We start from the raw sequence: 15,000 nt of genomic DNA, 5'->3' as shown, positions 1-15,000 counted from the left end.
GCGCTTTCTGCGCTGGTTTTGCGCACCGGGCGACAGGCGTTCATCTGCCCGGGGCGCGGAAGCGCACGCGCCTGAAAACGACCCTACTCTGATCCCGCGTCACCGTCACGCGATCGCCCGCCGTCCAATCGGGCGAAAGCAGAGGCGGGCCTCGATTCTGCCGTCCGCACCCCTGGTAAATGAAGACGGAGGAGAAGCTGGCGGTCGCAGCTTCCGCCCGCTCGAAGTTGTGCGATTTCACGGATCGTGACCGCCGTGACAAAAATAAGCGGTCTAAAGGCACGATGACGAACCAGTGCCGTGATGGACGTAGACGCTGCTTTATTTGCGGGGTGAAATTAGTCAGCTAATGCTGTTAAATAAGTCACACACATGATTGATAAGAGCAGGGTGCAGTTGTCTAGCAACAGCAAAAAAAAGACACCTCTTGCACCTTTTACAGAGTAGGCTTCATAAAATGAAGACGGGTAGTGCGTCTAAAAAGTCGATAAAACGCGCCGGTGTGAGCGCAGCCTAAAGTGATATATAATGTAAAAACCAGCACCTTGAGAATGACGCATAACACCCGTCATTGCTGTGATGTCAGCTCACGGTGATGTCACTGCGCCTCGTGGTCATACAAAGCACTGCGGCACTGTGGAACGTTGTCTTCAGGCCGAACGGGCTTTGGGACCACAGGGCAGCCCTGAACTCAGGTGACCCCATTCCACAGATTTTGAAGACCAGATACTCTGCTCTCTATTTAATTTAATTCTTTTAATTGGAAAAATTTGGCACGGGCAAGGTCTAGATTGTCTGCCAGACCACGAGACCAGTCCACACACTAGAACAACAGCAGCTCCGCATCCTTAACACTGGACTTCTGTCTCCCAACCACTGAAGCCAAAACATTCCAATTCAATGCATCTTCTGAAAATTCATTTAAGGGGAGCTGACCAAGGAAAAACTTTGACAATGGATGTTCTGAACTGCAATACAACACTGGAAACCCAGAAACCAACACACTGAAATGCAATGAAGCCCAATCCCCAACTATTTCCTGTCAGCGTGGACAACACCTCCCACCTGTTTCCTGTCAGCATGGACAGCACCTCTAAGTACTGACTGAAGATAAGGTAACTCAAGACAAACCTAAGCCAAACCATTTAGTGTGTACAAGGTGAAAGTGATCCAGTCACAGTGCTTACAGATGCTACCAGTCACTCCTGAGTTGAGTTTGATGGGTGTGGAAGGCAATACCCAAGTTCCAGCACGTCTGTCCTTAATCTAACCAACAGCAGATTCAATGTGTTAAATGGCAGGCATCTTTTAAACCCTATGACCCTTTAGCATTTCTGCTTTGGCTTTGCCAAGAAACAGACAGGAAATTTGGCAACATTGTAACACAATGTATTGCACTGGCTGGGGAACTGCGTGAGAAACTCAGAGGCTGCAGGTTCAATTCCCAGCTGGTTCGCTACGGTAGTACCCGTGAGCAAGGTGCCTCACCCGAGCTGCTTCAGTACGTACTCAGCTGTACAAACGGAATGCGTGTTGTGAAAAAAAGACTGTGAGCTGTGTACGTCTCTGCGGATCAAAGCTATGTAGCAGCAGCTGCTAAATACCTCACTCTAAATGGACAGTGTCCTGCAAAAAAAATCCACCCCCTTGACAAAGATGAACAAAGAATCATTTTGGAAGGAACTGTAAATGTAAGTTTTCTACAACTGACGCAAGCAAACACACACCTGTCTGACTTAATAGTAGTCCTAGTCTAGACCAGCCTTCTCCACTGGATGCAACAACAACAACAACAACAACAAGGAAGTGAAAAATTAGCTCACCCTCTTATTGGCCACATAGATGATGCGGGCATAGCAGCAGATCATCAGGAAGATCAAGGTGAACAGTGGAACATACCATCTGTTAATGGGTTGGGGGGGGGAGACATGAAGAACAGACATTTCACAACAATTGCACACAGAGTGACATAACTTCAAACCCACTGCTTGAAAACAGATAGCCATTACTTCACAGGTTTACTCCTGTCCTCTATCAATCCTGTAGGTGAAAACACCTTTAAATGTTCACAGAAGAAAATTTAAAAAAAGTCCTAAAATATTAATCAAGAACACCAAGTTTGTTTAAACCTCCCTTGAGGACGATAAGATAAACTCCTTTTCTCTGATAAGTAACTGCCCTCTCACCAATAAGTGATAAGACATCCATTAACAGACATACCTATGGAAGCGTTCACCTGAGCCCTTACAGCCATGGGTAATGGCTTTAAGATCTAAGCTTAAGACCTAAATTTTAAGATTTAAGTTTCATTGAAACAAACTACCCTGTCCGGTTTAACGACCAGGAATGAAAAGAGAGAGGGGGGGGGGTGGAGGGGTATGCGGTGGCCTTGGGGCAAAATAAGCACCGCTTCCAGGAGCGGGCGGCCAATCGGAAGCGGCGAACGGCGCGGGGTGAGACCGCCTGACATGCGCGGGATGAGACCGCCTGACGTGCGCGGCATTCCTGAGCGATGATGCGCTCCCTTCATAGCGAAACCAAATGATGTCATCAGCTTCCCAGAACCTCCTCCCCCCCCCCCCCCCCAAACAAACGGTGACAGGGTGCCAGCGCGGATACCGTCCCTTGGCCAGCGACGTTTCCCAAAAAAATGCCGCCCCGGCTTCTAATCTCCCGCGTCCCACCGTACCGAAACCGCTTTACCCGCCGCGCGCAATCTGGGCCCTCTAATCAAATTCCAAACCGCGGCGTTCAGCTCTGCTTTTAATTAAGCTTTCTGAATCCCCAGCAGAAGGGGGAGGGGGGAGGGGAGAGCAGACCCAGGAGATGAAAATGTGCGCTGTTGCTTTAAAAGCTCCCTGAGCTCCGGAAACCTGTTTCGAGAGCAAACCCACCCCCTGCCCCCAACCCTCCCCCGGCACCAGCACCAGCACCCCCGACCGGCGCTGGTCACCCGGTCCTCCGTGACCTCCCGGACCCAGCAGAGCGCCTCAGACGGGCGGGGGTGGCTCCGAATCTCTTCTGACGGGGGAGAGGGGGGAAAAAATAGAATGAAGCACAACAGGATCCGAACTGCTGCGCTGGAAGTCACGTCCGCACCTCACCCGACCGCACTTCAGCCTGGGGGGAGGGGGCGGGGGCGGAGGGGGAGGGGGTGGCGGGGGCGGGGGCGGGGGAGGGGTGGTCTGAAGCTCCCTGGAGCGCTCGCCCTGACCCCTCGGCGGGCGGGTGAAATATTAACGCGATAAAAGGCGCGGCGTTCTCACGCACCGGTGGCGGCGCGGCGGACATTTTCCGCCGGGTGATTTACGGGCCGTGGGGGGATTACCGCCATCGGGGCGGCGGCTGCAGCGGTGCCAGCAGACCTGCGCCGCTCTCTGCTCAGCCCCCCCCCCCCCGCCCCCGCCCCCGGCCGCAGACCTGGGCTCGCAGCCAATCAGGCCCGCACAGCTCCAACCAAAACACACCCCCACACCGGGTCAGCCCGCCTCTAAACAAGAGCTTTATAACCTGCATAAACACAGACGTACGCGCACACACACAGACGCACACACACACACACACACACACACACACACACACACACACACACTCACTCACACACACACACACACTCACACACACACACACACACACACACACACACACACACACACGCACACACACACACACTCACACACACACAGACGCACACACACACACACACACACACACACACACACACACACACACTCACACACACGCACACACACACACACACACACACACACACACACACGCACACACGCACACACAGACGTACACACACGCACTCACACACACACACGCACACACAGACGTACACGCACGCACACACACACACGGGAGCGTGTGTGTGTGTGCGGGTTCCGGCTCGAAGAGGGACGGAACGCCGCAGCCCCGACACGTGCCTTAACCTGCACAGCGAAATAAATGGCATCCCATTTGAAGCGAGCGGAGCATTAACGAGCAGGGCAATGACGAGCCGCAGTTACAAAGTGGCTTAATTAGCATGATAACGATCTGCCATTTAGGGCCCGCTCTCCGCAGCTGTGCACGGGGGCACTACCAGGAAGGAGAGCGAGAGAGAGAGAGAGAGAGAGGGGGGGAGAAGGAATGAAAGAGAAACGACAGAAGGATAGTGAGAGGTTAGCGAGGGAGAGGGAAAGGAAAAGGAAAGAAAATGAGAGGGGGAGAGGTGAGGGAGAGGTGAAGAGAGGAGGAGAGGAGAGAGAGAGAGAGAGAGAGAGCGATGTTTCAGTGTTCGGTGTACAGGGTCGGGGCCGCGACCGAACAAGCCGCCGCCCTCTCGCTCCTTCCCCGGGAAGCGCTCGCGCCGAGGAGCGGCGTTCAGCGCAAGCTCCGTCACTTCCAGTTCCTTCGTCAAAAAAGCCGCGGGGAGAAGAAAAAAAAGAAGAAGAAGAAGAAGAAAGTTCCGCGAGGAGGACCGTTTATCTCGTTTAACCGCCGGAGCGCTCGGCGCTACCCGGGGGGGAGGCGGGGCCAGAGGAGAGGAGTGAGTCACCGCCGCGGCCCGCTTCAAACGCCGCCGCTGGCGCCCGTCCAGCGGACGCTCCTGCGTGCGGAGAGGCCCCCAGCCTCCCGGCGGCGTGGATCAGAGCGCGAGAGAGGGACTGAGAGCGGCGCTGTGCGGCTCACGGCACCTGCCTCTCCCCCCGTTCCCTCTAAAAATAACCAACCGTCTCCTGTTTAAAACTAGCGCTCTGGCAATATTTACAGTGTTTATTTTAGGCTATGCACACAAAATACTTAACTGAACTGAGAGTGAGAGAGGTTGAGAGAGAGGGAAAGAGAGACAGATTGTGAGAGAGAGAGAGTGAGAAAGAGAGAGAGTGAGACAGAGAGAGAGAGAGAGAGAGAGAGAGACAGAGAGCAAAAGAGAGAGTGAGACAGAGTGAGACAGAGAGAGAGAGAGAGATAGAGAGAGAGCGAAAGAGAGAGAGAGAGAGAGAGAGAGAGAGAGAGAGAGAGAGTGAGAGAGAGAGAGCAGCTGCGAGTAAGGGTGGCTAACAGCGCCAGGCTAGCCGCCGCTGCCCTCGGCGGGAGAGCGTACTGCGCCACAGGCGCTGCGTGAGAGCGGACTTCGTGCGGGAGAGCGGACTTCGTGCGGTCCCTCAGCCGAACACCTCCGGCCATGCTGCTCTTTTTCCATCAGTCTGGCCTCAAACCCAGCGGAACTCATGAAACCCAGCAGCAGACCTGAGACTAATTATTCATCACAAACCGCAGCCTATTTATTTGACTTTATTTAGAAAATGTATTTATAGCAATGAAGGCTATGCATTGAAGCGCTGAACTGGCAGAACGATCTATGGTTAGAATGTTCAGACGCAATGGAGAAGCACTGTCCTAATACTATCAATCTAAATTGTTTACAGTATCAGTAATAATAGACCTCACTTTTTATGCAGTGCAAAATGCAGAAAAAAAAAGAAAATAAAAATGTCCGGTTAAACTACGTTTTTCTCAAATTGATTCAGCTCGATGAGACCTGAGAAATCCCACCAAGGTCGGCCAGGCGATGGTTTTAGAAAAGAGAGATAGCAGCAGAGAGCTCTGCCTTAGCTGCCCCTCCCAAAAGGCTTCAGACTGGGAGGGGGGGGGGGGGTACGGGGGGGGATGGGGGGGGGCAGATCCGCTGATGAGCTCTGCACCGGACTCCAGCAGTGATTGTGATTGGGGCGGGCGTGCGCCCGTTCTGTGACATCAGTCTCAGTCTGATTCGCCTTTGCAGGAGGGTAAAAAAAAGAAAGAACAGCGGTCAAGGTTAAAAACTCCGGCCGGTTTGATCTGCGCTATTTTTTATTTATTATTTTTTTTTAAATATTGTAACTTTGAGACTGTGCCCTTGTCTCTTGTTGCAGTGTTTGACACGGGTCCAGGATCACTGCCAGACATGCAGCGCGTAAGGCCAATGAAAAAAAAAACCCGTTGGGGGAGGAGGGGGGGGGGGGGTGTGTCTGTATTCACAGTAAGGATTTGTGGCGCCATATGGAACACGCTGACCTCATCCGACAGCTGAGCCCCCCCCCCCCCCCCCGCCCCCCCCCTACCCTCCCCAAAAGCAGAGAAGCGCTCCATAAATCTTTCGGCAGCCTAACGCCAACGTGCCCGCCGGCGCACCCCTGAGTGGCGCGGGGGCCGCGGCGAGCGAGCGTAGGAAACCCCCCCCCCCGCCCCCCCGGGGGTCCCGCTCTAACAGGGGGGCCGTCGCTCGGAGCCGCGCGCGGTACGAGCAGAGCCGCTCCAGACAGACGAGCTTCCCCATCCCCCCCCCCCACACCCCCCCCCCCGCGCTGGATAGGTGGGCAGAGAAAACCTCCGGCCAAACATTTCTGCGTGGAAGAAAGAGAAAGGGGTTTTTTTTTGTTTTTTTTTCGGAGTCTGGTTTTGATTTTCCCAGGCCAGGCGGGGCTGTGGGGGGGGGGGGGAGGGGGGGGGGCTGTCTGAGCGGAGGTCGGGCTGCGGGCTGCCGAGCGGCGGAAACCCAAGCGCCTGGTTAAAAATGCATGACGGGGGGGCGGGGGGCTGGGGGGGGCCGGGGGGGAGGGGGGGGGCCGGGGGGGGAGGGGGGCTGGGGCCGGGGGGGGAGGGGTTGGGCAGGTTGAAAGGCAGCGACCTGTGTAAATATCTCCGGTCGATACGACCGCGCCGGGCCGCCCCCGCTAATTGAAATACGAGATCTACGGGAAATGGCCGCTCTAATGGAAAGGGGGGAGCCTGCCCGCTTTCTCTGATCGAGCGAGATGAGCGCCCCCCCCTCTCCCCCCTAACCCTCCCCTCCCCCCCCCCCGCCGGATCTCCACCGCTCCCCGGCCTGTACCGGCCCTCTTCCTTCCCTCCGAGGGTTAAACTCCGGCTACTTCCTGCTCAGGAGGAGCGGGGCTTTTTGGGGGAGGGGGGAGCCTGGGGGGGGGGGGTTCTGGCTTAAAGATTAAACAGCAGATTATCGCCGCTGCCTCCCGCCCCCCCCCCCCCCCGTCAGCCCGGGCCGCGGCAGCGCTAACACGCTAACACGCAGCGCCGGCTCGGGAGCGCTAACGCCGGCCCCCGCTGACGAGAACAAACGGCGGGGGGAGGGGGGAGGGGGGAGGGAGGGGAGGGGGGAGGGGGGAATCAATCCTGCTTCGGGCTCCGGAGAGAGAGAGCCAGCTCCCGATCCTCGCCCTCTTTCTCCCGCGCAGTCACACCGAAACACACAATTCAGCCGCGCCGCCGCCCCCGTAAATCCACAACGCCGCCGCTGTGAAAACACACAGTACCCCCGCACGGGTGTGGGGGGGGCGGGGGGTGGGGGCTCTGTGAAAAGAAAATGTTTAAAAAAAAGAAAAAGCAAAGAAACATCATCCCTCGGCAAGTAACGCAGGAGAAGCATCACAGTCTGCGCTGTGCTCAGACCGTTTTTACCCCAGTGTGGGATCTGCCCCCAACCGCAAACCCCCGTCCCCCGACCCTCTATACCACCCACCCCCTCCCCCCTCCCCCGTGTAGCATGCAGACAGGTGCTGCTCATTTCTGTCTCCTGTCCTGGGCCATGAGTGGCGGGGGGGTGGGGTTCATAGTTTGGGGTATAGGACTGCTGGGGGGCTGAGGGTGGTATGTAGGGGTGAGGCTGAAGGGGGGCTGTGGGGGGCTGCAGGGGGGCTGTAGGGGGAGAGGCTGTGGGGGTAGAGGTTGTGGGGGGGCTGTAGGGGGAGAGGCTGTGGAGGGGCTGTAGGGGTAGAGGCTGTGGGGGGGCTGTAGGGGGAGAGGCTGTGGAGGGGCTGTAGGGGTAGAGGCTGTGGGGGGCTGTAGGGGTAGAGGCTGTGGGGGGCTGTAGGGGGGCTGTAGGGGTAGAGGTTGTGGGGGGGCTGTAGGGGGGCTGTAGGGGTAGAGGTTGTGGGGGGGCTGTAGGAGGGCTGTAGGGGTAGAGGTTGTGGGGGGGCTGTAGGGGGGCTGTAGGGGTAGAGGTTGTGGGGGGGCTGCAGGGGGAGGGGCTGCAGGGGGGCTGCGGGGGGGCTGCAGGGGGAGGGGCTGCAGGGGGGCTGCGGGGGGGCTGTAGGGGTAGAGGCTGTAGGGGTAGAGGCAGCAGGGGGGCTGTAGGGGTAGAGGCTGCAGGGGGGCTGTAGGGGTAGAGGCTGTAGGGGGGCTGTAGGGGTAGAGGCTGTAGGGGGGCTGTAGGGGTAGAGGCTGTAGGGGGGCTGTAGGAGTAGAGGCTGCAGGGGGCTGTAGGGGTAGAGGCTGTAGGGGGGCTGTAGGGGTAGAGGCTGTAGGGGGGCTGTAGGGGTAGAGGCTGTAGGGGGGCTGTAGGAGTAGGGGCTGCAGGGGGGCTGTAGGGGTAGAGGCTGTGGGGGGCTGTAGGGGTAGAGGCTGCAGGGGGGCTGTAGGGGTAGAAGCTGTGGGGGGCTGTAGGGGTAGAGGCTGGGGGGGGCTGTAGGGGTAGAGGCTGCAGGGGGCTGTAGGGGTAGAGGCTGTGGGGGGCTGTAGGGGTAGAGGCTGGGGGGGGCTGTAGGGGTAGAGGCTGTGGGGGGCTGTAGGGGTAGGGGCTGCAGGGGGGCTGTAGGGGTAGAAGCTGTGGGGGGGCTGTAGGGGTAGGGGCTGTGGGGGGCTGTAGGGGTAGAGGCTGCAGAGGGGCTGTAGGGGTAGAGGCTGTGGGGGGCTGTAGGGGTAGAGGCTGTGGGGGGCTGTAGGGGTAGGGGCTGTGGGGGGGCTGCAGGGGGGCTGTAGGGGTAGAGGCTGTGGGGGGCTGTAGGGGTAGAGGCTGTAGGGGGGCTGTCGGGGTAGAGGCTGCAGGGGGGCTGTAGGGGTAGGGGCTGTGGGGGGAGCGGCTGCAGGGGGGCTGTAGGGGGGCTGCAGGGGGGTGGGTCTTGGCGGGGGCTCTGCGCTGGGTCCTCAGAGGACGGGCAGGCTGCTGAAGCCTGTTGACGGTGGCGGCGGAAGGGAAGAGCTCCGGCGGTAATGAAACGATATTGTCTGCCAAGAAGAAAGATGACGCTCGGCTGCACCGGCACGGGGGGGGAGGGGGGGGGGGGGGGGGGGGGGGACGCGAGCGGAGAGGGGAAGCCAGACTACGCAACACCTCCTCCCCGTCTCCAATTCAGAGGAGGAAGGCTCCCCCCACCACCATCATCTATATTAAGATTTTTTTTCGGAAAAAACAAAAATTTGAAGATTTCCTCGCGGCTCCCAGCGCTGCCGGCTCGTTCGGAGAACAAATAAATAAAAGGGCTATCAAAACACGCAGGGGGACGCTAAAATAGAAGCGCTAATAACAGGTAGCGGAGCTGGAAAGGCAGCTCGCTAAATATACCGTATTGACAGTTCTTTTGGTCTGACTGTTTGGGCTTCCAGGCTGTAATTTATGTTGGGTAAAGGGGGGGGGGGAGGGAGGGAGGGGGGGAGGGGGTGGAGATCAAGTGCTTTGCTGCGTGCGTGCGAGCTTATCTTCGTCGGGCGGGCCGACAGCTTGTTAAAAAAAACGACGCCCACCATCTCCCGGCCCGAGCCTGCCCGCCGACACAATGCCAGCTTGGCAGCCCAGACTCTGATGTTTGTTTCGGGCCCAAGGGCACAGCTGCAAGGTTTCCACGGCAATAAAACGCGAGATCCGTCTGCGTCGTGCCCGAACAAAAAAAAATAGTGTTCGTGCGGGAGGGAGGAGGGCCCGCGGTTTCGTCTCCGCCGGGGGGGGGGGGGGGGGGGGGGGGGGGCGGCGGGATGTGATCCGCCTGCAGCCCAGCGGCTTCCCTGCCAGGATTGGCGGGTGGGAGACGGGGGGGGACACACCCACTCCAGTGGCGGTACAATCGCCTTCCTGGACGGGGAGGGAGTGCAGGAGATCAACGGGGGGGGCGGAGAAGGGGAGGTGGTGGGGGGGGGGGGTACATTTCAGTGCACGGAAGGAAAAGAACTCAGCTGAGATTGGGGACATGAGGGGAACGAGGTGAAGGAGGAGGAGGAGGACTAGGAGGCGAAGGAGACGAAGAAGGAGGAGGAACAAGAGAAGGAGGGGAAGCATGAAAAGGAGATAGAGGAGGAGGACAGGGCTGTGAGTTGAGGAACAGATAGTCTTGAGAGCCTCTGGCCAGTCTGTCCCACTCGCTCGCTGTGTCCTTCACACAGATGGGTTTCCATGACACGCTGTGTAGCCACACTGCTCCAGCTGTGCTCATGCCTATATCCCTGACCACCTCACATCTCCCCAGTGCTCCTCTCCCAGTCTAGGTAAGCAGAGTTCAACAGGACTTCGTTAAACACAAATGATTTCAAGTTTTGGTAGCAAAACGTATATGTCTGAAATAATATTTTTCTAGGAAGTAAAACCACCGTCGCCAGGTACATCGTGTCGGTACATAATACTGCAGATATCTAGACCTATATACATCACAAGCTTACGTTTGCTGACGAGATGCCGAGCTAACCAGCCAGCCAATACGTTCTGCTCCGTCAGAAAAATGAAAGCATCGATATTAGATAATTAAAGGAGGAAATCCATCCCTGACCTAAAAACACAAAACAAAATCATAAAATGAGATCGTAATGTTCTTAAGTTTAGCTGTGTCACATTCGGCTTTTCTAGCTGCGGTCTTGTCGTGTTTTTATTTTTTATTTTTTAATAAAGGAGTTTTTCCTGCAGGTCTCGTGCCCACTGAAGCATACAAAGAGCGACACAAACAGAGCATGCAAATCGCGCAGCGATAGCATAGCAGCTTATTGTTTTTTTGTTTATTATAACAGCTCAAGGATAAAAGTAGTCGGCACGACCGTTTGCCCAGCGGGCGGCACTTCGGGAACACGCTGCTGAGCTACTAGAGGGAATAGACGTTTCTCCCGCTTCCCTGGATGAATTCCAAAGGCTTATCGCATTTGCATTCGCGCTTGCATGTCTAGGTACTGTGGAGGGCGTGGACGCAGTGAGTTCCACTGGCGTGCACATAGTGTCACCCAGCGACAGCAGCAGCACATCAGCGAGGCCAGCGCACTACCACCACCGTACGCTACTTCAAACGCAGTCCTTCGCTTTTTTGTTTTGTGAGCCTGAGCTCTCCTATCAAAGAGAAGTGCGGTTTAAAAACGGACCTTCTCTGCATCGCGAGAAATCTGTATTTCCTCTACAAACACGGACTACAACAGCACAGAATACACTTAATTGACGAATCTTTAATAAAAAAAAAACGAGTCTTACTCACGTATACGCGAGCTGCACCTCAACTGTCCCATTTAACGGAGATGGAGGTTGCAGGGTCAATTTTTTCCAAGTGAGCCACTGTGCTTATATGCTTGAGCGACGGGCTTGACTTGCTTTAATTGCCTGCTAAACATTCAGCTGTAGGCTAATATATATATATATATATATATATATATATATATATATATATATATATATATACATGCTGGAAGTGGAGATCAGAGGATGTGGAACCTACAGTTTATTTTATTTTATTTTTTAACCGAGGACAGGAAAGGACCTGATAAATGGAATGTGGTTTTGAAGCGGACTTCAGACGTGTTTGTGGACGTGAGCTCAGGGAATGGCTGGAGGAGGGCTCGGCGTCGGAATGTCTCATGGATCGCCCCACACTGCGCCGCGGTGACATTAGCGACATTACCAGATGGCTGGGACAGTCAACCCACCCCGAGTTAGCGCACGGGTCAGACCAAGAGAACACAGCTGCACACCGATATGGGCGGGGCCGGTCTCTCTCCGCAGACGGATAAAACTATAAATATTGCTGGGAACGCGCAGCTCCTGCAGGAGCACATGCGCGTGTTTATCCCCGAACAGCCCTCAGGCACGACTCCGCCAGCGTCATCCTCCGTCTGTTTTCTTTTAGTTTTTTTTTAATCGAATCATTTGAGCTGCAAGTCAGCAACATCCAGGCATACTCGGTACAGAGCAGTGGTCTGAAACTCGCGTGCTGGAGAACGTAGCGTCTGGTGGTTTTCCTTATCTTAAAATCACCAACCAGTTAAGGCCCAAAAAAAGCAGGTGAGGGGAAATAACCGTGTAAACAGCTGGTAATTGATTAATTAAATACTGAGTAACAGCGAAAACCTAGCAGACCCCTAGGCTCTCCAGGACCCCTCTGCTAGAGCCAGGTACCAAGGTTGTTTTAGCTAGCATTGATGTTTGGTTTGTAAACTGGCTTCTCTTTCAGGCTTAAATGGGGGGGTTTTCTTGAATGGACAGGCAGCCTATTGGGCTCCAGGCTCCTCACCCCTGGCTGGTGTCAGACTCCACTTGTTGACCCCTGCCAAAACGTGACCCCTGTGAAGTGGGACTGCTCCTGGCACCTCTGGCCTCTGACAACACTCTATGGTGTACCCCCCCCCCCCCCCACCTCCCGCTCTGCCCCCCTTATCACCCTCTCTTACTCTCTCCACATCGCCGCACGCTCTCATCCCAGAGCTGGGGTGTACTTACATGCCAAATCTCCAGGCTACGTGACTGTCTGTGATCCAGCTGGAAGAGAGAGAGAGAGAGAGGGGGGGAGAGGGAAAGGGAGAGAGAATTCTTTTACTACACTGGGAATTGGGGCACAGCTGAAACTATTAATACTCAGAGTACCGACAACCCCTGTGACACCGGGGGACGGGGGTTTCCATGGGAATGACGCACAACCTACCCCCCCCCCTACCCCCCCCCCCCACCCCACCCCGCCCGCTCTCTCTGTCGCTAGAGAGTTGCCGGGGGCAGGTTGCGCTCATCGTGTCCTTGCGATCCCTGTCCGGTCTAGGAAGAGACGCGATAATTGCGGTAATGCTGCCAGACGATGATTAATGCGGCAAGGAGCAGCAGGGGGGGCGCGGCCCCTCCCAGAACCCTGCTAAAAACAACACTCCTGTGGACCCCCCCACCCCCCCCCCCCTTCCACCCCACCCCCACCCCAACCCTGGCTCGTTTGTTTCCATGCCGCACCGAAATCCAAACACGCACGCGAGGTTCAAAGACAGGCCTGGACCGTGGGTCCAGATGTGAGGGAGGGAGGGAGGGGGTTAAACCGCACGTCCGCACACGACGCGGGAAAAAATGAGTCGTGCTCAGGTGATTCATCTCGGGTACCGCCGCTGGGGATTCAGTTACGCAGGAGCCAGATCGAACCCGCGCGCGTCACTCCACACCTCACCCGCGCTGCTTCTTTTGTGTTTTTAAAGGAGAGCAGACAGTACCGCTCCGCTATGCACTGATTCTCTGTATTCCGGCAGGGGAGGGGGGAAGCGGGGGGGGGGGGGGGGGGGGGGTCACACACAGAGATGGGTTTACAGTGTGGAGAGTCACGTCGGGGAATCAAACCCGCGTCCCCCCTGGGGGGATCCGCATACGGGACGCCGGCCAGCCGCACTGGGACTGCACCACACAGTCTCCGCTTTTTTGAGTGTTGTGACAATGCAGTGACGCCCCCCCCCCACATATAAACAGGACATGTCATGGGCATGTATTCGCTGCTGCCCTTCTTGCGACATCGTTTGCACAGACGTCCGCCATTTTCTTTGTCTCGCTGTGTTCCGTGGCCCTTTTCATACGTACGAGTGCATTAGAAAGAAGAGAACACTTATTTTTCTGCACAGGAGGAATGACAAAACTGGCCTGGGAGCAAAAATCTGCTCTGAAAAGGTCTGCGATTTAGTTGGCAAAAAGTTCCATTTAAATGAGAAAATAAGCTTTAAAAATGAATTGAATGGAAAAAAGATGGCTCACATGTTAAATAGGCCCACTTAGATTTGGCTTGACGATTAAATTAATTATTATTTTGCATTCACAAACAACTTGGTGAGTTCTGTGATCGCTAAAACCAACTTTCCAAACTAAGAACGGGATTCAATCAAGTGCACTTAAGGCTGTATGAAATTCAATCAATCCCTCCATCCTGCACCGTATCCTAATAAAGTCTACTTTGCTCCCTGAACTGAGGTAAGCTGACTGGAAGTAAGACGTTCCTGTCAATGAAAACTGCTTTTCATCACACGTTCAACACTCACGGTAGTGATTCTTTGGTCACACCACTTTTAATATACCCACATTTTCAAACTAAGGGCTCTGTCTGCACCACAGTTTTTTTAAGCATGCCAAATTTAATGCTATGTTCTCTATGGTACAAGAAAATCTGAAACTGGGAAAATAGGCTGTCACTACTTCAAGATGACATTCTACTGCCTTGGTAATCTAATAAAAATAATGAAGGAGTTAATTTAGTTTCATTAGTTTAATTTGATTAAATAAATAAAAAAATCACCAGGGCAAGGTAATTCCACTAGTGTTTGTTACACATATAGGCTAGTATCACGGATTGAAGACACGGTGGTTTACAGTTTAACCAATCAGCTGTGTGTTCTTTTAGTAGGCCACCAATCGGAAGTGAACTAGCAGTGCCGGAGCGAACACATCAAGGCAGACCAGCTCTTGTGTTTAGAAATGACATTTTGAACTTAACATCAAAAACAGAAATTTTATTTACCATGTATAAATTTGGAAAAGTGTATATCTTTTTTTTGTTGCTTAATAAAACCTGTAAATGTAAGGGAAAAAGTGACTGCATGGGGGGTGGGGGGGGGGGGGTCTATAAATGGGGGAGGGGCAGGGAGTTGTTCTCTCAGCAGCTACAGAGCTGGAACGTTCTTTTTTTAGTCATGTTCAGAGTGTGACTCGGGCCGCAGCTGGAGTCTGGAGCTGCAGTTCTGCCGCCTCCTCGTGAGACGTCTGTAACACGTCAGTGATCAGAAGGGAAATACGCAGAGCCCTCATACGCTCCTACTGACTCCCAAACCTCAAATCTCTCCCTCCGCGTTCGCTGCGCAGAAGACTGTCAGAGAGTCTTAATCTGCCCCTGTTCCCTAACCCGGCCCGAATCCACCCAGCAGAGGCCGGAGTCGCAGAAACCCGGGTTCAGAAGCAGGCCCTCTCCTCTTCTGGGAGCGGAACCGGGGTTCTGGAACGCAGTCAAACTCAGCATGAGCAGGAGGCACGGAGGGGAGGATGAAAGG

The 15,000-nt window shown here is 55.1% G+C and overlaps 1 protein-coding gene across 1 annotated transcript in view; it reads right to left on the bottom strand.

The window, feature by feature from the left end:
• Window positions 1-15,000, bottom strand: part of si:dkey-100n23.5 — a 152,671-nt gene that overhangs the window by 87,492 nt on the left and 50,179 nt on the right. Inside the window, exons 13-14 of the mRNA XM_035408512.1 lie at window positions 12,443-12,481; window positions 1,824-1,902 (exon numbers count right to left, since the gene is read on the bottom strand). Of these exons, the coding sequence (XP_035264403.1) occupies window positions 1,824-1,902; window positions 12,443-12,481 (118 nt within the window). The remainder of the gene's footprint in view (window positions 1-1,823; window positions 1,903-12,442; window positions 12,482-15,000) is intronic.

Source organism: Anguilla anguilla, chromosome 3, assembly GCF_013347855.1.
Source record: "Anguilla anguilla isolate fAngAng1 chromosome 3, fAngAng1.pri, whole genome shotgun sequence".
In the NCBI taxonomy this organism is placed as follows: Eukaryota; Metazoa; Chordata; class Actinopteri; order Anguilliformes; family Anguillidae; genus Anguilla; species Anguilla anguilla.
This window is presented reverse-complemented; position numbering and strand designations above follow the sequence as displayed.